Source organism: Dromiciops gliroides, chromosome 1 (genome assembly GCF_019393635.1).
Source record: "Dromiciops gliroides isolate mDroGli1 chromosome 1, mDroGli1.pri, whole genome shotgun sequence".
NCBI lineage: Eukaryota > Metazoa > Chordata > Mammalia > Microbiotheria > Microbiotheriidae > Dromiciops > Dromiciops gliroides.
In genome coordinates this window covers 449424930-449449206 of record NC_057861.1, presented here as the reverse complement: position 1 = coordinate 449449206, position 24277 = coordinate 449424930, and the positions used below count along the sequence as shown (strand labels likewise).

The following is a 24277-nucleotide window of genomic DNA, read 5'->3' as shown; positions in this document are numbered from 1 at the left end:
TAAAATGGTAGTAAATTTTGCTTAAATTTATATGAGGGTTTTTCCCTGTTGTGAAATTGAGGAAGAACTCTGGCCTTAATGATTGATTATATGCTGCTTATGAGTTATTTTGTATTATATTGTTTAAGGGCTAAAATTCTAGCTAAACTGTCTAAAAATAGCCAATGAGTGGTCGCCAATAAATTATAAGCTTTAGCAAGAGTTAGACTTTTTAAGCATTTATTAAGGAGAATAAGAATTTGGTAAAGAGAGAGAGAAAGGGCCTAGATTCCTATCTATTAAGGGAGAGCACATTTCTAGCTCCGCTCTCCACCAGAGTCCAGAGGAAAAAAAAGCGAGACTGAGCGCCAGTCTCTTCCTTCCTCCTCCCACTAGCCCACGTCACTTCCTGACTCCTGGTCTTGCCCTCAAAGACCTTCCCTTCATGGGCAGAACTCCTCTACAGTAAGTATCCAGCAGGTGGCGTTATTCCAATCGTTACAGTCCCCCCTGTTGTTCCTCAAGAAACAAAATGTTTCCTTGACGGAACAGTAAAAACAATATGATAACTATTGCTAACTAATAATATGTGAACAACAATATAGAAAAGGAAGAGAGGAAAGTTTTGTCCAGAGGGGCGATTTTTTTTGTCCTCATGAACCGACGCTTTGACATTAGTCTTGCAAAGGGAGGGCCTCTGCAGAGAATACATGTTACAGATGGTGTATATTATAACAGAAAGAGAAAAAAACCAACAAAAGAACAAATCAAAACTGTTCATTTAAAGTCTCTGAAAGTCTTTTCTCAGATGTCCTCTAGGTGTATGTCGTGGAATGGAAGTCTTTTCAGGGGTTGATGTGTGGATGCTGGTAATCAGCCAGGAAAATTTCCTACAAAATTGAGCTTAACACAACTTTAAAATAGCTTTGTCAATAATCAAATCAAACAATGAAAGTTCTCAAAAACATGTCTAAGGGAATTCAGAATCTTAGTTGTTACACATGAAACATATAATAAAACAAAAATTGAACCATTCTTTAAAAATTATAATATTACTATAGTCCCCCCCCCTTATGGAGGGTAATTGAGAAGACAATTGCTGCAATATTAATTATTAAAAATAATTTTTTATCTTTGTTTCATCACTTTTTGCATCATCTGCCTAATTATCCTCATGCCATTATGAGAAATTTAAAAATCTAATATAATTGGTAACAGGTGTCAAGGCCAAATTCAACACTGTATTTATCATGACACCTGAGATAATTATGGGGGTTACCATAAAAGAACAGAGAAATGATGGGATATGAGCATTCCCACACTTGAGCAATATGTACTGCCCATACAGTATGCCAGGCTTAAAATAGGTGGATGGAATATACGTCCATGCCACCGAACATATTGGAGGAAACTGAGTCAGACTTAATCAGATCCATGGGATTTAAGATGTCCATGGCATCAGGCATATAGGAGGGAGCATAGAAGCCAGGTGTAGGAGTGAGATGGGTGGGATGAATACTTCCAGCCATCTGTACAATATTGTGGGGAAAAATAAAATAAAATAAAATATTAAACCAAGAGAATCCAACCTCAACATTTGTCAAAAGCCGTTCTCTCAGCCATACCTTGACTTCATGCATGTCTCCCCTCATGTGTATTCCTCTTGTGATTGGATGGCATCTTGGCCAACTGGCATCTGATAACTCAGAATAAAGGCAATTAATGTCTTAAATGATAAGTTCCCATAATCCAAGTCTCATATGGATTTAAAAATTGAGGATAATAAATGATTGCAAAAAATGTGAATACATCTTGACTCAGAACACAATATATAATTATGCAACAATTTCAAATAATACCCCTTTTTTTTAACTTAGTATACAATTACTTTTTTGAAAAATCTGAACATATTTAAATACAAGTTAAAGCACAACAGAATCTCAAAGAAAACTTTTTTTTGAAAAAAAGAAAACTTTTACAAATGTTCCCCTCTTTTTTTTTTTTTTTTTTTGGAATGTGCTTATCAAAAATAATACTTCTAGAATCAATTTACACTTGCCATGGCAACCAATTTGCCAGGGAAATGCTTTAAAGAGTTTGATCAAATAATCAGTTGAGGAAAAAAAAATAACAAAAACAAACAACTCAGAATATGGGAGCACAATACTCCTAGAATTAACATTGTATAATAAAATCAAAACCATCTTGCAATGTTTCAAAATTAGATAGACAAATGAATAGAAGAAAATACACATGGAACAATAAAATACAGTGAAATTCAAACTAAGGAAATCTAAATGAATGTGAACTTAATATTAATAAGAGTATTATAAAATATAAACTTGATCACATGACTATAAAAAGCTTTTACAAATATTCTCCTTGTTTTAAAAACTAAGTATAAGACACAATCTCAAAAGCATGAAAATATGAAAATAAACCCATTACCATTAATTTCAAAATGTAGATGTAATAGCATAGAAATCCTATGTAACCTCTGAACTGATACAATTACTCTGAGTGAATTCAGAACACTTTTGATTCCGATATCTAAAATCCCCAATACTCATATCAATACCTTGCTGCTTACTTCTACATTTCTGTACAATATATATCCTTCCATGCCAAAAGAAGCATTGTCTTGAACTATGTTGATGATTGTCCATTCTTATTCAGCTTAAGTTTTTCTTCTTTAACCCCTTTATATTGTCTGTCAGTCTTTTCACCATACAAATGCTTTATAAGATTACTAATTAAAGACAAAAGCAGGTTAGCAAAATTATGAACAAAACAAGCATATCTGGAATTTAAAGGGTTTTCTAAGATTGTCTCAAAAGCACAGCCAGGCCGGGGAAGGGCTGAGCCTGAAGCTGCAAATGCAGGTAGAAAAAGTTGAGCATGCGCATCAGATCTCTGGACTTCCCAGGCAGGGGAAGCTATGGGCTTGGCCATGGGAGGAGTAGAGGGTGGGGTCTGGGGAGGAGGGGAGGGACCAGCGCAATTTGAATCCGACTTGATTTTGAACTCAGGCCTGGATTCCTCTTCCCCCACTTTGCCTCCAGGTGCTAGGGGATTAAAAGCTTCTAGAGGGTGGGTCATTGCCTCCAGGCATGCAAAATTAGAGCAACAATTACTGTTAGAACTGGGAAAAGCTGCAGGAATCTCTTCAGGTTTCTCTGAAAAAGCATGGTTGGGAGAGGGAGAGATATTTCCTTGTGTGAGTAAGTTGCTGGCTCTTCTAACAAAAATAAAAAGAAAAATAGAAAATCCACAAAAACAAAGCATTAACATGATCTTATCTCCCATTTGTCTGGTTAAACAGACTAAAATCAAAAATAGGATAATTAGGGAGTTTAAAAGGTCCATTCGAAAAAATTTAAAGGAAAACACAGCCAGTACAACCAGTACTTAGCAGTTAAAAGGGTAGGGGAAATTTCTTACCCAACCGGAAGATCAGAAGTGAGGTTCAGCTTTCCTCTTCGTGGTCAGCCATCTGTTAAGGGCTAAAATTCTAGCTAAACTGTCTAAAATAGCCAATGAGTGGTCGCCAATAAATTATAAGCTTTAGCAAGAGTTAGACTTTTAAGCATTTATTAAGGAGAATAAGAATTTGGTAAAGAGAGAGAGAAAGGCCTAGATTCCTATCTATTAAAGGGAGAGCACATTTCTAGCTCCGCTCTCCACCAGAGTCCAGAGGAAAAAAAAGCGAGACTGAGCGCCAGTCTCTTCCTTCCTCCTCCCACTAGCCCACGTCACTTCCTGACTCCTGGTCTTGCCCTCAAAGACCTTCCCTTCATGGGCAGAACTCCTCTACAGTAAGTATCCAGCAGGTGGCGTTATTCCAATCGTTACAATATGGAAAAATTTATCTTTGAGACTATTTCATCATGATCTTTTTTATTTTCTCAAGGAGATCTGTAAGAAGAAAATAAACTCTCATTCCTTTTTCAAAACCAGGGACAAGTACTGAGAACATGTGGTATGCATCCTTTGACATAACAGAGATTTTGTTTTCCTTTATTTTTTCTTTTAAAGTAAATTGTATTTTCCTTTTTTTTAATTAACAAGCATTTATCTCATTTACCTTCTGTTGACTTCTCTCTACTCCTGGTCCCTCACTATCTCATCATCCTTTATTTCTTTTTCACATCAGTCATACACAAGCAAGGTATTTGCCTGAAGCTTGCTCACACACACTCGCTCGCTCTCTCTCTCTCTCTCTCTCTCTCACACACACACACACACACACACACACACACACACACACACCTCTTTCAAGCTTAGAAGATCTGGAACTTTCCTTTGGCAAATGCTATTTAAGAGAGATTTGGACCAGTAGACCTTTATGCTGTTGAACTTTAACTGGTAATCTTTTTGTTCATCTCTAATCGTTCCCCAGAGAAACTAATACAGTGGTTATACCACTGCTCTTCTCACCTTAAGCCCCTATAAGTTTTATATTAACTTCTGCTTTCACTTCCTATTTTACTGAAAAGGTCTGTAATATCCAGGGTGAATTCCTAGTTTTACCTTCATCCACTAAACTGGATGTCAGGAGATCTGGCTTCTGCATAGCTCATTTCTTTTAACAATTTTTCCTCCAGCACTCTTAATTGATTTTTAAAATCATGTTTTGCTTTTTTTTTTTTTAAATAGATCTCTTTAGCCCTTCTAAGAATTCTTGTTGGACTTGTGTCCAGTTTGCATTTTTCTTTGAGGTTTTCCTTATAGTGATTTTCAAGTTACTATTTTCTATGTATGTCTTGAGCTTTGCAGTTGAGCTTTTCATATTCAGGTTTTGTGTGTGTGTGTGTGTGTGTGTGTGTGTGTGTGTGTGTATGTGTGTATGTGTGTGTGTGTGTGTGTGTATGTGTAGGGATGGAAGGAGGAAAGGAAGGAAGGAGGAGGGGGAGAGAGAAAGAGAGAGAGAGATTGAGAGAGATTTCCTTGTTTTTTCAGACTATTTCTTAACTTTGGACTTTTTGTTAGAGTTGGGCTTTGTTCACCTTTTGGTGGGGGGAATACTTGCCTTCGCTTCCATCTTTTGTCATTCTTCTGATGCTTTCAGAAATAGTCTTGGGACCTTTTAAGTTTTTGATGCTTCTAATATGGTATTCTCTAGGGAGAAGTCTGTTCACTCCCTTCCTGGTCTATACTTTGGTCCTTTTACAGGTTGGATCCCAGCTCCCTGGTGACCAAGATCTCTCCTTTCCACCATGGAACTGTGACTCAGAACTGGATAATTGGCTGCCAAATGGCACCTGATCTTGCACCCAGTGCTAGTACAGAGGTCTTCTGGGATCTCTTTCTGCCAAGGTGCTCAGTTCCCTTACTCTCCCTAGGCTCTAGACTCTTTTCCACTGTCTTCTTTTTTTCCTTCCTTTGTATTCCTAGAGCTTAGGACAAGTACCAGAACCAAGTAAGCACTTAATTAATATTTGTTGATTAACCATTATGCCTATAGTTGTAATTTTAAAGTCAGAAATTGAAGTATGAAAATCTTTCCTGCATTCATTTTCCTTTCTAGGCTTGAGATTTACTGAAAATAAAGTGTGTAGAAAGCCTTTTGAGTATTTTTCCCAGAAGTCTGTTTCAACATTTCTAGGTATCTATCACAGTAATATTCAAACAATTTGAAAACTAAGAGTAAGACCTATTGGGCAATATTCACTTTCTTTTTTTCCCTTTAGTTACTCAGGGAAATGATAATTGAAGCCATTTGAGGTGGTCTCTTAAGTCCTAGTGTATATGCAGATATTCCTTCCAATGGTAGTAGAACTACCTTTTGTTTCAGTGGTTTGCTACTATTAGGAAAGCTAGTTTAATGCAATATAACAGTTCTACTAAGGTTGACAGGACACAGTGTTCAATGTTTTGGAATCTGTTTTTTTTAGATTGTGTTTGTTTTACTTTAGTAAATTATTTCTGGTATTAGCAAATATTTTGCCTTGTTTTTCGATGCATTGAAATCTTTGGAGAATTTTTTTTTTAATTTTCTTCTTGTATAAGAATTTTTTAACCTACTCAGGAAACCAAATTACTGACAAAAAATGAAATGATCGTTCTTCAAGTCCATAGTTGAATAACTTTTCCATGCTATTCATGGCCTCAGGTTAATAGCTATGAAAATGTTGAAACCTAAGTTGCCCCACTGTTTCACCCTTCTTGGGTGCTTATGAGCTATTTCATAAATAATTTTCCCTAGCCCCAGCTATTAAAAGAATCCAGGCCTAGGGGCAAAGAATCCAGACAGAAACTATCTCCTTGGTCAAGTTATTGTCTTGATGCTATTAAAATGATCAAGTCTACTTGAGTCAATGACCCATATGGTTGTGAGTATGTTTGAGACTTCAGCTCTTATGGACTTCAGAATCTTCAGTACATTTCTACCCAGCTATGTACATAATATTTTCATGAAAAGTATGTAAAATTTAAGGTTATGTTTACAAAAGATGGTAATAAAATTTTTATTTTATAGATTTGTTATTTTCATACACAATTCCTTAACAGAATTAAAAGCAATCATCATATCTTAAGTTTATGCAAAACCTAGAAACTATGGAAAGTGGCCATTAAAAAATAGCAAATGGCAGTAATAATAAAGTTTAGTATCTTTGAAATAACAAATGATTGGGACTTCTTAAATTAAGACCTGTAGCATTTTACTGTATTAACCAATATGTGTAACATAATTGGTATTCATATAGTAAATCAGTTCAGAAATCTTAGAAACACTATGGCATATGAGCTATAGGAAATAGTATATAATTGGGGGAAATTGCTGCCATGTTTAGAAATAATTACTAGAACTATTTTTTTCACGTAAGAAAGACTGAACAGTTTATGGAAAAGGGGAGGAACCTTGGTGAAAAACTTGATGCTTACTTATGAGAATACTTGCCTAAAATCTCATCATTTCTTCCTATTTACATAAGTGGAATATTGGAAATGTTATGTGTAACCTATATTATGTATGTATGTACGTACATATATGCATGTTTTCTGAAAACATCTATTAAGTGCCCTTTGTGTGCAAGACCTTATAAAAACAAACATACAGTTTCTAACTTAAAGGTACATAATGTAATTTGGAGATAGAATAAATATAGAGATAGAATATGGAGATAGAATAAATATAGAGATAGAATATGGAGATAGAATAAATATAGAGAAAAGTAAGTAAAAGGTAATTTAGGAAGAACACATTAGCAGCATGGTGGGGGGGATCAAAGAAGATTTCATCAAGGAGGCAATGTCTGGGCTGAGCCTTGAAGAAAGATAAGAATTCTGAGAGGCAGACAAAAGAAATGACAATTCCAGCATGATGGGGGATGGGAAGGAGAGATTGAAGTTTTTGTAGATGCATGACGAAGGATGCACAACAGGAGGAGTGGTAAGTTATGAAAACATCAAATATGCCAATCTGGTAAAATCTAGAGTATTGTTTTGAAATAAGTCTGGAAAGTTAGGTTGGAGCCAAATTGTGGAGAAAGTTATATGCTCGACTAAGGAATTTGTATTCATCTTATAAATAGGCAGCAGAAGTTTTTTTGAGTAGGAGATCATATGGTTTTATGCAGATTAGCTAGAGAAACAAGGTGGAAATTGGTAAGATCCATCAGGTGACTATTACAGGCAGCTCAGCAAGGAGTAATGAGGACTTAAATTAGGGTAATGGCCATGGAATTGTGGTGTGAGAGGCACATAGTGGTAAAATTGAAAAGGTATGAAAATAAGTTGGATGTTGGGGGCTGAAATAGGAAAAAGAATCTGGGAATCTGAGTTCAGAAATCCTGTTGACTGGAAGGATCATAGAATCACAGAATTTCAGAGCTGGAAGGCATCTCAGCAAATGTCTTGGTCTAAGCAAGGCCTAAAACAGATTCTCTACTTTAACAAATCTACCACGCTGTTTGAAGATCTTCCAAGAGAGAAAACCTAATTCCTAGAGCAAGCTATTCTTCTTTTTTAATGTTACGGTTGCCTCAGGTTACAGACAGGAACAGAAATATTTTGTTGTTGAATCTGAAATGCCAGTGGCACATTCAGTCAAACATATCAGCCAAGGAGTTGGTGATTGGGTTCTGGAGTTCAAGACACAAGTTATGCCTAGATATAAATACTTTTCCAATGACAGATGTAGTGATCCAAAATTTCCTATAAAAAAAACCTTTCTGTTAAGTAAATATTATCTTTCTTATTTTATTTGTTTTTAATTATAAAGTTATAAATTATAAAGTTTATAAATTAATTATAAAGTTATAAATGGGGAGGGAATTAACATTTACAATAGTCTACTATGGGCCAAGCCCCGTGTTAAGTGTTTTACAAATATTATCTCATTTTATTCTTACAACAAACCTGGGAGGTAGATGCCATTATTAATCCCATTTTACAGATGAGGAAACTGAGGCAGACAGGTTAATTGACTTGCTTAGGGTCACACAGTAAGTACAAGAGGCTAAATTTGAACTCAGTTCTCCCTGACTCCAGGTCTAGCATCCTTTCTAGCACTAGCATAGTTTCTCCTAGCTGTTATGGCTATTACATCAGCTCACAGCTGTTATATCAAAACCAAACTCCACAAAGCTTTTCATCAACTCTACAAGTCTATTTTCTAGGAAGTTTTCTCTGTCACTGTGCAGGTAGATTTCTTTTGAAGTGGTGAGTCTTCTGTCATTTGAAGTGTTCAAGCAAAGGCTTGGTCAGAAATGCTGTTGAAAGGGATTCTAGTTTGAGTAAAAGTTTAGGCTTATAGCTAGAAGACTCTGTAATTCTACCCTTTTATGTCATCATTATTTACCTTATCTTTCCAAACCTTCAACAAAAATCGTATTCTTTAAAGTCTACACTCACCATTCACTTCCTTGAATCCCATTAGGTTTTATGATATTTTGCTTTATAGCACCTTCAAAATTTAGGTATTCATTATGTAGGACAGTGTCATGCATTTGCTTTTGGAATTGCCTTATTTTCTTGGAATTATTCTGTGTAGGACAATTTATAAAGGAATTATAATGGCACCTTTGACAAAGTAGTACAATGCTATTTGGCAAAGAATCCAATTCACTAGACATTTATTAAGCACCCATTGTGTTCTGTGAACACTCCTAGCCATTAGGGTAGAAGGAAGCCATTTAAGTTCAAGATATAGGAAGAATACCAAGAAAAGACTATAATGATGCAAAGTTTCATGATGCAATAGTGTTTAGTTGTTTGAATTATATACTAGTTATTAAGACCAAAATCTTAGTAATTCTCACATCTATAATGGAAAAATGTGAGCTAGGTAGGGCAGGTTGGCAGTTTTTGAATTTCAGCAAGCTTTTACTCTAAATGTCTGTGGTACTCAGCTCTATGTTGGGTTTTCTGGGCACTAGAAAAGAAGTGAAGTTCTGGTCTCATTCTTTTCCTGTTTCTGAGTGTAAACTGGAGGACTGGCGTCAGTCAGGCCTGAACCATAACAATATAATATATCTGTGTCATTTTTCCATGTATTTTGGATAATAGATTTGTATCAGTCATTTGTTAAAAATATTTTCCTCTCTATAGTTTCTTAGTTTTTCAGCATTGGTTTTATTTATGTAAAAGCTTTTAAAATATTATGTAATCAAAAATAGTCTTTTTTGTATTTCATGATATCCTCTATCCTTTATTTAGCTAAAAATTATTCCCTACATACCCCTCTCACCCTCTGTGGCCATAGTTGTGGGAAGTTCCTCCTTTCTTGTGTGTAGAGTGTAACCTTTTCTCTTCAGTTTTAGGTATCCATTTAGAACTTGTAGTCCAATGGTATAAGTTGTTTGTCTAAACCTAATTTCCACCAAACACCTTTCTAGTTTTCTTAATAGTTCTTGTCAGAAAAGGCATCTTATTGCCAGTAATTTATGTTCTTTGGTTTAACAAACACTGGATTAGAGGATTTTTTTTTCTTCTGGTTTCTGCTTCTGCTTTCTCATTTTTTATAATTATACTTTATTTTAACAATCACTTTTTAAAATTTTGAGTTCCAAATTCTCTCCCTCCAGCTACCCCCTCCCCAACACACACACTAAGGCAAGCTATATGATATCAGTTATACATGTAAAGTCATGCAAAACATTTCCATATTAACTGTGTTGCAAAAAAGGAAAGAAAACAACGAGAAAAAGTAGAAGAAAATGTATGCTTCAATCTTCATTCAGAGTTTATTAGTTCTCAGGATGTAGATGGCATTTTTCATTGTGAGTCCTTTGGAATTGTCTTGGATTATTGTCTTGATTAGAGTAGCTAACAGTTAGTTGTGGTTATAATATTGCTATTACTGTGTACAGTGTTCTCCTGGTTCTTTTTCTTTTCTTTTTTTGTTTTTGTTTTTTTGCGGGGCAATGAGAGTTAAGTGACTTGCCCAGGGTCACACAGCTAGTAAGTGTAAGTGTCTGAGGCTGTATTTGAACTCAGGTCTTCCTGAATCCAGGGCCGGTGCTCTATCCAGTGTGCCACCTAGCTGCCCCTGATCTCCTGGTTCTGCTCACTTAACTTTACATCAGTTCATATAAGTCTTCCCAGGTTTGTCTGAAACCATCCTGCTTATCATGTCTTATCGAGCACAGTAGTTAGTATTACTTCATGGTCATATACCACAACTCGTTCAACCATTCCCCAGTCAATGAGCATTCCCTCAATTTCTAATTTTTTGCAACTACAAAAAGAGCAGCTATAAATATTTTTTTGTATAGATTGGTTCTTTGACTTTTTCTTCTTTCTCTTTAAGATACAGACCTAGTAGTAGTATTACTGGGTGAAAGGGTATGTATGCACAGTTTTTTTAGTCCTTGGGACATAGTTCCAAATTTGTTCTCCACAAAGGATGGACCAGTTCACAATTCCACTAGCAATGCATTGGTATCCCTATTTTTCCCTTCCAGCATTTGTCATTTTCCTTTTCTGTCATGTGAGCCAACCTGATATAGGTAGGACATCTCAGAATTGTCTTAGTTTTTATTTCTCTGATTAATAATGATTTGGAACAATTTTTATATAAGTATTATAGCTTTGAATTCTTCTTCTGAAAACAACATCCTTTAACCTATTAGCAATTGGGGGATAGTTCTTATTTTTTATAAATGTGGCTCAGTTTCTTGTATATTTGAGAAATGAGGCCTTTATCAGAAAAACTCACTGCAAAATATTCCCCATTTTCTTGTTTTCCTTCTAATTTTGACTGAATTGGTTTTGTTTGTGTAAACCCTTTTTTTAATTGCATGTAATCAGATTAGCTATTTTACTTTCTGCGATCCTTTCGTTCTCTTGTTTGGTCATAAACTCTTCCCATATCCATATATCTGAGAAGTAAATTTTCCCATGTTTACCTAATTTACTTTTATCAACTTTATTTTTAAGTTATGTTACCCATTTTGACCTTATCATGGTATGTGATATTAGATGCTGATCTATAACCAGTTTCTGCCAAACTGTTTTCCAGTTTTCCCAGCAATTTTTGTCAAGTAGTGAGTTTTTGCTCCCAAAGCTTGCATCTTTGGGTTTTCAAACTCTAGATTAGTTGGTTCTTTTACTTCTGTATATTGTACCTAATCTATTCCACTGATCTACCAGTCTATTTCTTAGTACCAAATTGTTTTGATGATTACCACTTTGTACTATAGTTTGAAATCTAGTACTGCTAGGCCACCTTCTTGATGATTTGATTGGTATGGCGCTGAATAAGTAAATTCATTTGGTTAGAATTACAATTTTTATTGATGTGGCCTATCCATAACCAATTAATATTTCTCCATTTGTTTAGATTTGTCCTTATTTGTCTCAAAAGTGTTTTGTAATTATGTTCATATAGTTCCTGGGTTTGTCTTGACAGATAGTCTCCCAAGTATTTTATATTATCTACAGTTATTTTAAAAGGAATTTCTCTATCTCTTCCTACTGGATTTTATTGGTAATATATAGAAATGCTGATGATACATTTGAGTTTATTTTATATCCTCCAACTTTGGTAAAGTTGTTAATTGTCTCAACTAGTTTTTTAGTTGGTTCTCTAGGATTCTTCAAATACACTATCATATTGTCTGCAAAGTGATAGTTTTGTTTCCTTCATGCCTATTTTTAGTATTTCTATAGTTTCTATTTCTAGCACAATATTGAGTAATAGGGCTGATATAGACATTCTTGCTTCACCCCTAATCTTATTGAGAAGGCTCTCTCTGGTTTATCCTTATTGCTGCTTGCTCTTTGTTTGAGATAAGAATAGGTATTATATTTTGTCAAAAGCTTTTTCTGCATTTATTAGTATATTCATATGATTTTAGTTGTGAGAAAAGTTATTTTTTTCTGTTATGTTAATACCCCATTATTAATTAGGATCCAGGCTTTCTATTTTTTTATTCAGGGACCAGCCTCTGTAGGTCAGAAAGGTAGTCTCTGAAGGATAGTGCTGATAGTGGCCTAATCCTCTGGGAACATGCAATCTTAGGCTGGACTCCAACCAACTAGGTGACCTTCTTTTTAGAATGTAAATAGAATTGAATCTAGGTGGATTTCAGCCCTACTGCATTAAGTCTATGGCCCTTGCATACCTCTATTTGAGATTAGTGTGACCCACCTCATGAAGGAGAAAACCAACCAGAGTGGTCACCATAGAGGTGAATTCCTTTGTCCAGCTTACTGGAAGTAGCCGAGTCTCATGATCAAGCCACATTCTTAGCAGGAGGAGCTGAAGGCTTTCAGCCCATCTCCATATTTAAGTCTATCCCCTCATTAATTGTTCACTAATCAGGGTTTATTTTTACTTGACAGGGGCATCTCCGTGGTTTTGCCTTTGGTTACTGAGAGAAACCACTGACCCAGGATTTTTTTTTTTTAATAATTAGCTATCCTGATTAATAAATTGATTATCAATTACCCAGAAACTCTGTTTCTCACATTTCTCATTCATCTCAGTTGTTTTTGTTATTGATGCGGCCAATTATGCTTCTTTTCCTTTACTTATGTAGTTTGGTCTTTTGATCTACTTTTTCTTTTTTGTCTTTTAAACCACAATAGTTTTGAATGGTTTACTTTTATAATATATTTTAAGTCTAATAATGATATTTCATTTCTCTTACACGAATTTCATTATTGTTTTGTTTAGATATGTAAAATAACACCCTTGGTAACTTGAGTCTGGTCCTTGTTTTACAAATTATTTTAGCTCAACCCAACAATGAACAGTAAACATCTCTTCATTTATTTGTCTCCTTTTACTCCTATATGTCATGGCCTGTTAATTCCCAGATATTTTATGTATTTTGCACTTATTTTGAAAGGAACTTTTATTTTTCAACTTTTTTGTTAGCACGATATATAAATTCTGATGGTTGTATGGATTTTTTTTTTGTTTCCAGCACTATTACTGAAGATATTGTCCCAATTTATTGGGGTTTGGGGGGGAAGGTGTTTTGTCAGGGGTTTTTTCGTGTGTGTGGAGAGGGTTTAGTATTGGCTGATTATGTGGTGTTTTCAGAGTATACCATCCATTGGGTCATCTGCCAAGAGTGATAGGTTTTGTTGATTTAGCTACCTTTCATTTTGTACTCCTGTCTTATTGTTCTACCTAGCAATTGTAGAACTATGTCAAAACAGTAAGGACAGATCAAGGCATCTTTGTTTTATCTGTTTTTGCACTGGAAATGTTTCTAGTATTTCTATATTACAAATAATGCTAGCCCTTGGCATTTTTGTTGATGCCTTCGATTATTTTATTTGCCTCATTTTGGAGTATTTTTCTGGTTTTTTGGAGGGTCACTTCCTTTTCTTTGGTTCTTCCTGTTCTACAAGTTCATAACATGTGCCCTCTTATTCTCTAAAATATAACATTATTTTCAATAATTGTTACTTGAAATGATATGATTTTTTTGCCTGTCAATTTTTCCTAATGAGAATGCTTCACAACAATGTTCATTTTCCTTTTTACTTTTACAAGGTAGTATTTTGGGGAATTGTTTACATTTTGTCACATGTTCTATTTAAAAGTCTGAGAATAAAATTCTTTGAGTTTTAAATTTTAAAATTCTTTGATTGCCATTGTAATTTGGCAGAGCCATGGACATATTTTAAATTATCTAACATAACACATTCCAAGTAAGGATCTTCAGAAATAAATTCAAGTTGGAGATAGCTACTATATTATTTGTTTCATTTATATTTCTTTTCTTTCTTTCTTTCTTTTTTTTTTTTTTGTGAGGCAATTGGGTTTAAGTGACTTGCCCAGGGTCACACAGCTAGTAAGTGTTAAGTGTCTGAAGCTGGATTTGAACTCAGGTCCTCCTGAATGCAGGGCTAATGCTCTTTCCACTGTATCACCTAGCTGCCCCTGTTTCATTTATATTCGGGAAATGGTTCTTGAACCAGATTTGTAGATATTTGTTTCGTCATTGGTCTTTGTCTTTTGATTTTATTATATTGACTTTTCAAATGTTTTGGTTTTGCCTATTTTGGATGCTGGTATGCACTCATGCAAAACAAAAGATTTGGGGGCAGCTAGGTGGCACAGTGGATAGAGCCCTGGAGTCAGGAGTACCTGAGTTCAAATCCAGCCTCAGACACTTAACACTTACTAACTGTGTGACCCTGGGCAAGTCACTTAACCCCAATTGCCTCACTAAAAAAAAAACCAAAAAACAAAAGATAGTTTTTTGTTTTTTAAGGACTTAGATGATAAATGTACACAAATTATCTTAAAATTGGTCTACGGAAACTGACCAACAATCTACTGATAGAGTATGGAACCTTATTAAACATGTTTAATGATTGATTTTGAACCAATAAGAAGCCAACTTTTCAATTACTTGGTCAGCCAGTTGATTTTTGTGCTTCTCCAAATTGGCTGTATATGTTATATGTCATTAGAATGACAAAGTCAAATAGGCTTGCTGTGTACGCTTGACCACTGTTAAGAACTGTTTTCTTTTAATATATTAGGGGTGTAAAGAAATTCAATAGCAGACGACATATTTAAAATTGTCTACAAAAGTTACCTTCTAAAAATTATCTGTTGGGAGAAGTTCTTCATATTCAATTTGAAATTTATACAAAACCTTTCCTTGAATTCTTCCCTTACGTTATCATAATATTGATATGAGATTGCTAGTTAGGTGTAAATTTAATTTCATGATGAAGTTATTTTGGTATTTTGTTAGCTTCAGCCTCATTTACCAAGGGCTAACATTATATAGGATTTCATTATATAGTAATTGGTCTTCTAGTCAGTATCTAATCAGCAGTCATGCATAGTGAAGGTGGCACCAGGTTTTAGGGACAATGTGTCTTTTATATAGTTGCACTCAGGCCTCTTATTACCACTTCCTGATTACTAGCTAGAATTGATAAATTGTATATTGCAGAAGAACAGGGGTCATCGGGTTGTCACGTCCTTTTGGAAAAGTTTGTCTTCCTTAGTGGGTTAAAAAGCATAAATTGAAATAGAAAAAAATTAATTGCCTTTAGGGTAAAAATAAGGAAATTTAACTTACACTGAAAAATTTCCATGAACACAGAGTTTCTGAATGTACATGTAAATAAGTCTTTAAACATTTTCTTTTGAAATGTAGAATACCTAACATTATGATAGATTTCTATAGTAAACAGACCTTTACTGTAAAATGTTTTTTAAAACATTATTTGTGGGATATGTGAGGTCCAATCAAGGAAACTTAACAAATGTCCACATTGCCTTCCCTAATTGAGCATTGATTCATTACTGAATTTGTTTTTCCACAGGGTGTGATAGGTATACAACTGGTTGTTACCATGGTGATGGCCAGTGTCATGCAGAAGATCTTACCTCACTATTCTCTTGCTCGCTGGCTTCTCTGTAATGGCAGGTAAGTCAAGAATAAATTGATTTTGTTAATAACTTCAGTTTAACAACAGTTAGCTTCAAAACAGGTTTTGATTTATAGTCACAACTTTTTAAAAAGGCAAGGAAGGAAAATTTTAAAATTAGAGTTTTATTAATTTTCCATGTAATTATTTGATTCAATTGAAAAACTAATAAGGTCATGTTAATAGATTTAGTTCACATGTGAACCAGATAACTTTGCTATGTTCCATAGACATAGGTGTCATCCTTAATTTTCATCAGATTCCTTGAAAACTCATGAGTTGGTCACAGTGGGGACAAGTGAGGTTTTTTGAATCAAACACAGACACATCTCTACTGCTGGAGAAACAAGTCAAAATATATCCCTCACTAATAATGATCATTTGTACCAGTTAATGGCTGTTACCTTCTACTTAAAGTAAAATTTGTGGTTTGTTTTCCTGAAAAGAGCTCCAAAATGTTTGACTTTGAAAGGATGGGCATAGAGATGGAGATGACGGAAGTTACTTCATGGTATTTAAGTTTATTTGTGTACATGTTGCTTTTCCTATAGAATGTAAGCCCCTTGAGGGCAGAGGCTTTTATTTTTGTTTTCCTTTTCCTAACAGTGAGACACAGTGCCTTGAATATAGTCGGTACTTAATAAATGATTATTTATTGGTTATACCATGATTGCAGTAACCAAAGTTGCCACTTATTTGTCTGTAACATTTCCCCTGGTTTTTCATCTTTGTGAAATTACGAAACTCTATTGATGTATTGTTCATCCATTTTCTTATGTTTGAGCCTTTTGTGGAGATACAGAATAACTGAACACTACCTTCCTTATGATAATTTCATATACTTAAAGATAGGTAAACCTTTATTTCCTTTAATGTTTCCCTATTTTCTAAATCTTAGTCATCTTGACTAATATCCAGTTTTTCCCCCTCATCTATTTTTATAACATTTGCAGAACCCCACTAATTCAGTAAAGGGGAAGGTAGTCTAAATCAGAATTTTAAAATTCAGATTTATAATAATAGTATCATGACAAAGTTTTTTTTTTAAACCTGTGAGACCTATTTTAATAGTTATGGGCCATTTGTAATTATCATATTGATTGTATGGCTGGGTAATAATTGTAAATTTTTTAAAGGGCTTAACATTTGTTCTTTAATCATATTTGCCTAACTAATTCACTTAGCTTATCCTTTCCCCATAGATCATGTAAAGGGAAATTTTATAAATTATAACAAATTCCAGATTATTTGTGTCTGAATTTATATATTCTTATTCTACAGATAAAATTCAACCTAATGCATTAATAAAGTTTTAGACTCTTCAAATCAAACAGTACTTCCTCCATCTTGTACTGATAACTTCTGTGTGTATTTGTGTTTTGATAGCTCTTTATGATTTTTTAACAAGAGCAGACATGGCTGTTAACTCATTAAAATGTACAGTCCATGAAGATTACAATTTTTCTTTCACTGACATTTTGTACCTGGAAACCTTTCCCTATTTTCATCTGTATTTTATGTGATAAAGTATATTACCTTGAGTTTTTGCTGTTTTTATTAGAGAGAGGAAAAAAAAGGCTCTGATAATTCAGCTGAATTTTCTTTTTAATTTGAAGTACTTTTAAGCCTTTGATTTTGATATGTGTATAGTGTCACAGGTCATAAACTTGTACTAGAAAATCAGTGGAGCGGATTGGAATTAGGTGATCAGGGTTTGAATCTTGAACTATAAGTAAATCATTTAATTTTTCTGAGGCTTAGTTGCTGTATCTGAATACTTAGGATAATAAAACTTGCCCACCTACCTCACAGTGAAGTGAGTAAAGTACTTGGTAACATTCTATCACTTTATTGGCCATGAAAGTATGACCTTGTAATATTGTATTCAATACAAAAATTGGTATTGGATGCAGTGCATTGGTGCCACTTAAATTCTTTCTAGGAATGTTGTTTCATTTTAGTCAGACTACCTTTCAATGACTTTCTCTTTATAAATCGCCATCTAGCTTGTAAAGTGTTCTGGTTTTTACATAGTGAGTACAGAAGATCTGAGAGGCAACAACACCTAAATTTCTTGTGAAGGAGAAATTTCTTTTGCTTTTCTTAGCTATTAATATTAATATTCATAATATAAATGTGAAGACCAAAAGCCCCAATTACTTTTTTTTTTTTGTTAGCTCAAGTGAAAGCAATGTGCTGTAATAGGAACTGGGTTGGATTTGAAATGAAGAGCACAAGGCTTAAATTCTGCCTGTTATTTACAATCCTTGACTTTGGGCCAGTCATTTAATCTTTCTGGTTTTTACTTTTTAACCTCAAAGATGAAAGTCTTAGACTGGGGTTCACTCTAGGACAGGAGTTCTTAACTTTTATTTATATCATGGACTCTTTGGGCAGTCTAGTGAAAACCTAGAGACCCCTCCTCACAATATATGTAAATGTGTAAAGTAAAATATATGTGATTATAGAAGCAATCAATTATATTGAAATTGAAATACAGTCTTAAAATATATATATATATTTTTAAAACAAGTTCATGGACCCTAGGTTAAGACTCCTTGCTCTATGGCATTTCCAGCTTTCCAGATCCACATCTTGTGATCACAGTGATACTTTGAAAGCATTGTTGAATATATTTCTGAATGTTGCTGCTAGGTAAAATGAAAAAAGTTGAGAAAAATTCTTCAGAACTGAGAAATGCTTTAAGGAGCTTGAGAGGGAAATAGCTGTAGTGAAAGCTATTTTTAATAATATAAGAAACATCAGAAATAAATAATGTAAAAACCTTATTGTCTAGGTGCCAACAGTTTAGGAAGAACATAGATAAGCCAGTGTCCAGAGTCTGATTGTTCAGGAGAGGAAAAGTACGATGGTGAAGGTTCTTGAGTCTTTGTCATGTGAAAATCGGTTGAAGGAAGTGGATATATAAAGCCAGAGAAAAGCAGACTGCCATGATACCTTGTTCAGAAAGGTTGTTATATTGAAAGAACCATTAGATATGTTTTGTTTAATCTCATCAGGCAGAAGTGGGAGCTGTAGTTGGAAGTTACAGAGTCCAATTTGGGTTTGAGAAGTTAGGAAAAACTACCTCAGTTGAATGAACTCCTTGGAAGGTTGTGTCTGCTAACATTCTTTTTCATGAAAAGTTTGGTCTAGAGCAGTTGTATTAGACTCAAATAGAAAGGAATCCCTATGGCCTACATATTGACTTAGAAAACTGCAAATTAGCATCATCTATGTTGTATTATATTTTTTCTTATTTTGTTGTATATTTCCCAAATTACATTTTAATTTAATTCAAGTCCTGCCTATGGGGTGTGAATTGCATACCTCTGGTCTAGAGGAGAGCTTATATCCTTTATAACATTGAGATACCTGAACACAGTTATATACCCTACATCTGTAGGGTTTTTAAAAATTATATATATATATATATATATATATATATATATATATATATATATATATATATATATATATATATTAAAACTTGCTTTGTAGCATTTTTGTTTTTCTCTCCCCCTGTAGACCTCACAGCTTCTTTTCTGATTCGGTTAGTTGTTACTTTTTGATAATGCTGCTCTCTTTCACAGCCTCTTTTCCCTTGTGGAATGAAGGCCACCAGTTGAGAGAGATCTGATTGTGGTAGATGTTTAAAAAGTAATCTAACCATTTTTCACAAGAGTGTTAAGGGCTAAAATTCTAGCTAAACTGTCTAAACTATTTAATGAGTGGTCGCCAATAAATTATAAGCTTTAGCAAGAGTTAGGCTTTTAAGCATTTATTAAGGAGAATAAGAATTTGGTAAAGAAAAAGAAAGGCCTAGATTCCTATCTATTAAAGGGAGAGCACATTTCTAGCTCCGCTCTCCGCCAGAGTCCAAAAGGAAGAGCGCCTCCGTCTCCTCCTTCCTCCTCCCACTAGTCCGCGTCACTTCCTGATACCAAAGACTCCTGGTCTTGCCCTCAAAGACCTTCGCTTCATGGGCAGAACTCTTCTACAGTTAGTATCCAGCAGGTGGCGTTATTCCAATCGTTACAGTCCCCCCTGTTGTTCCTCAAGAAACAAAATGTTTCCTTGACGGAACAGTAAAAAGAATATAATAACTATTGCTAACTAATAATATGTGAACAACAATATAGAAAAGGAAGAGAGGAAAGTTTTGTCCAGAGGGGCGATTTTTTTTTTTGTCCTCATGAACCGACGCTTTGACATTGGTCTTGCAAAGGGAGGGCCTCTGCAGAGAGTACATATTACAGATGGTGTATATTATAACCGAAAAAGAAAAGAGAAAAAAACAAAACAAAACTGTTCATTTAAAGTCTCTGAAAGTCTTTTCTCAGATGTCCTCTAGGTGTAGTCGTGGAATGGAAGTCTTTTCAGGGGTTGATGTGTGGATACTGGTAATCAGCCAGGAAATTTCCTACAAAATTGAGCTTAACAGAACTTTAAAATAGCTTTGTCAATAATCAAATCAAACAATGAAAGTTCTCAAAAACATGTCTAAGGGAATTCAGAATCTTAGTTGTTACACATGAAACATATAATAAAACAAAAATTGAAACATTCTTTAAAATTATAATATTACTATTATATATTATATAATATTACTATAGTCCCCCCCTTATGGAGGGTAATTGAGAAGACAATTGCTGTGATATTAATTTTTCAAAATAATTTTTATCTTTGTTTCATCACTTTTTGCATCATCTGCCTAATCATCCTCATGCCATTATGAGAAATTTAAAAAATCTAATATAATTGGTAACAGGTGTCAAGGCCAAATTCAACACTGTATTTATCATGACACCTGAGATAATTATGGGGGTTACCATAAAAGAACAGAGAAATGATGGGATATGAGCATTCCCACACTTGAGCAATATGTACTACCCATACAGTATGCCAGGCTTAAAATAGGTGGATGGAATATATGTCCATGCCACCGAACATATTGGAGGAAACTGAGTCAGACTTAATCAGATGCATGGGATTGAGATGTCCATGGCATCAGGCATATAGGAGGGAGCATAGAAGCCAGGCGTAGAATAAGATGGGTGGGATGAATACTTCCAGCCATCTGTACAATATTGTGGGGAAAAATAAAATAAAATATTAAACCAAGAGAATCCAACCTCAACATTAGTCAAAAGCCGTTCCCTCGGCCATACCTTGACTTCATGCATGTCTCCCCTCATGTGACAATTCAGTGTCTGCTCTTGCATGTATTCCTCTTGTGATTGGATGGCATCTTGGCCAACTGGCATCTGATAACTCAGAATAAAGGCAATTAATGTCTTAAATGATAAGTTCCCATAATCCAAGTCTCATATGGATTTAAAAATTGAGGATAATAAATGATTGCAAAAAATGTGAATACATCTTGACTCAGAACACAATATATAATTATGCAACAATTTCAAATAATACCCCTTTTTTTTACTTAGTATACAATTACTTTTTTGAAAAATCTGAACATATTTAAATAAAAGTTAAAGCACAACACAATCTCAAAGACAACTTTTACAAATGTTCCCCTCTTTTTTTTTTTTTTGGAATATGCTTATCAAAAATAATACTTCTAGAATCAATTTACACTTGCCATGGCAAACAATTTGCCAGGGAAATGCTTTAAAGAGTTTGATCAAATAATCAGTTGAGAAAAAAAATAACAAAAACAAACAACTCAGAATATGGGAGCACAATACTCCTAGAATTAATATTGTATTATGAAATCAAAACCATGTTTCAAAATTAGATAGATGAATGAATAGAAGAAAATACACGTGGAATAATAAAAGACAATGAAATTCAAACTAGGGAAATCTAAATGAATATGAACTTAATATTAATAAGAGTATTACAAAATATAAACTTGATCGCATGACTATAAAAAGCTTTTACAAATATTCTCCTTGTTTTAGAAACTAAGTATAAGACACAATCTCAAAAGCATTAAAATCTCTATGAAAATAAACCTATACCATTAATTCCAAAATGTATATGTAATAGCATAGAAATCCTATGTAACCTCTGAACTGACATTAATAATCTGAGTGAATTCAGAACACTCTTGATTCCGATATCTAAAATCCCCAATACTCATATCAGTACCTTGCTGCTTACTTCTACATTTCTGTACAATATATACCCTTCCATGGCAAAAGAAGCGGAGTCTTGAACTATGGTGATGATTGTCATTCTTATTCAGCTTAAGTTTTTCTTCTTTAACCCCTCCATATTGTCTGTCAGTCTTTTCACCATACAAATGCTTTATAAGATTACTAATTAAAGACAAAAGCAGGTTAGCAAAATTATGAACAAAACAAGTATATCTGGAATTTAAAGGGTTTTCTAAGGTTGTCTCAGAAGCACAGCCAGGCTGGGGAAGGGCTGAGCCTGAAGCTGCAAATGTAGTTAGAGAAAGTTGAGCATGCGCATCAAATCTCTGGACTTCCCAGGCAGGGGAAGCAATGGGCTTGGCCATGGGAGGAGTAGAGGGTGGGGTCTGGAGAGGAGGGGAGGGACCAGAGCAATTTGAATCAGACTTGATTTTGAACTCAGGCCTGGATTCCTCTTCCCCCACTTTGCCTCCAGGTGCTAGGGGATTAAAAGCTTCTAGAGGGTGGGTCATTGCCTCCAGGCATGCAAAATTAAAGCAACAATTACTGTTAGAACTGGGAAAAGCTGTGGGAATCTCTTCAGGTTTCTCTGAAAAAGCATGGTTGGGAGAGGGAGAGATATTTCCTTGTGTGAGTATGTTGCTGGCTCTTTTAACAAAAATAAAAAGAAAAATAGAAAATCCACAAAAACAAAGCATTAACATGATCTTATCTCCCATTTGTCTGGTTAAACAGACTAAACTCAAAAATAGGGTAATTAGGGAGTTTGAAAGGTCCATTTGAAAAAATTTAAAGGGAAAACACCAGGCAGTTCAGCAGTACTCAAGATTTAAAGGGTTAGGGTAGGGGAAATTTCTTACCCAACCAGAAGATCAGAAGAAGACTGAGGGTTAGCTTTCCTCTTCGTGGTCAGCCATCTGTTAAGGGCTAAAATTCTAGCTAAACTGTCTAAACTATTTAATGAGTGGTCGCCAATAAATTATAAGCTTTAGCAAGAGTTAGGCTTTTAAGCATTTATTAAGGAGAATAAGAATTTGGTAAAGAAAAAGAAAGGCCTAGATTCCTATCTATTAAAGGGAGAGCACATTTCTAGCTCCGCTCTCCGCCAGAGTCCAAAAGGAAGAGCGCCTCCGTCTCCTCCTTCCTCCTCCCACTAGTCCGCGTCACTTCCTGATACCAAAGACTCCTGGTCTTGCCCTCAAAGACCTTCGCTTCATGGGCAGAACTCTTCTACAGTTAGTATCCAGCAGGTGGCGTTATTCCAATCGTTACAAGAGTCAATAAGGCAAGGAAATAAAGAATTTTTATTTTCTTGCAGTTTCATCTTAGCTTGACCCATTTACCACATGTACTTGTATGACCTTTTCTTCCCTGGTTTATGAAATGTTATTGCTATTATTATTTGATTGAACCTGTTTTAGTATATATATCAGGAAAGTTTAGTTCTTGACCAATTCAGATCAGCAACTCCCTGCAACTTAGAGAATGTTCTGAGCAGTTTAGGAACTTGCTCAAGGTTATACAGCTTATTTGTGGGAGAGGGATGAATTATTTTTAAAGGAAAACTTTTAGACTACCAACAGTACTTTCAGAATTTTGTATGTAAACAATATGATTCTGGAATTATGGTTGAGTTGTTTAATTTGTAATTTTCAGTTTTATCCTAATAATGTGAGGCGATTGGATTTCTGTTCTCAGAAATTCACCAAGAATTCTCAACTTCAGACACTACTCTAGACAATGCCATTAAAGCTAAACTATCTCCTTTTGACTTCTGATCCTGGTTTGGTCAATTTTACAGAAGTAGAGATACTGGGTTTTAAAAGATGGTAGTAGGAATAGACAATTTAAAATGGTATTTTTCTCCTTTTTTCTATGTTTTCCCATATATTCTCTTGTGCAGCCTATATCTAGAAAGCTATATTTAACCAATCTTATCGTAAAATTTAAAAATCACTATAAAAAATTAGTAGAGATTGCTGAACACATGCCAAGTATGTAGTGCAATTTAAGAAATGCCATCTTTGCTAATAACATACTTCTCCTACCCTCCTTGGACGACATTTATTCTGTATTACTGAAAGGACTAATGACTCCCCCCCCCCCATTCTTCCAGTTTTCTGTAACTGTTCTTCTACTTTAAGTACTTTTCATGTTTAGAAATTAATTTTTGACAAATCAGAAAAACCAAGCAACTTTTTAGGGGTCTGTTTCTTTATCTCTTTAACAACTCAACCATATCCCATTTCTGTCAACTGGCCAAGAGAAAAATCATTGAGGAACTAAGCAGTATCAGGATATTTGTCAGGAACTGCTGATTC

The 24277-nt window shown here is 34.6% G+C and overlaps 1 protein-coding gene across 4 annotated transcripts in view; it reads left to right on the top strand.

Moving 5' to 3' along the window:
- TMEM161B (transmembrane protein 161B) overlaps nucleotides 1-24277 on the top strand; it is a 112230-nt gene that overhangs the window by 31106 nt on the left and 56847 nt on the right. For all 4 annotated transcript variants that reach the window (XM_043970105.1, XM_043970088.1, XM_043970097.1 and 1 more), the window contains exon 2: nucleotides 15730-15833. In XM_043970105.1, coding sequence (XP_043826040.1) covers nucleotides 15730-15833 — 104 coding nt within the window. The remainder of the gene's footprint in view (nucleotides 1-15729; nucleotides 15834-24277) is intronic.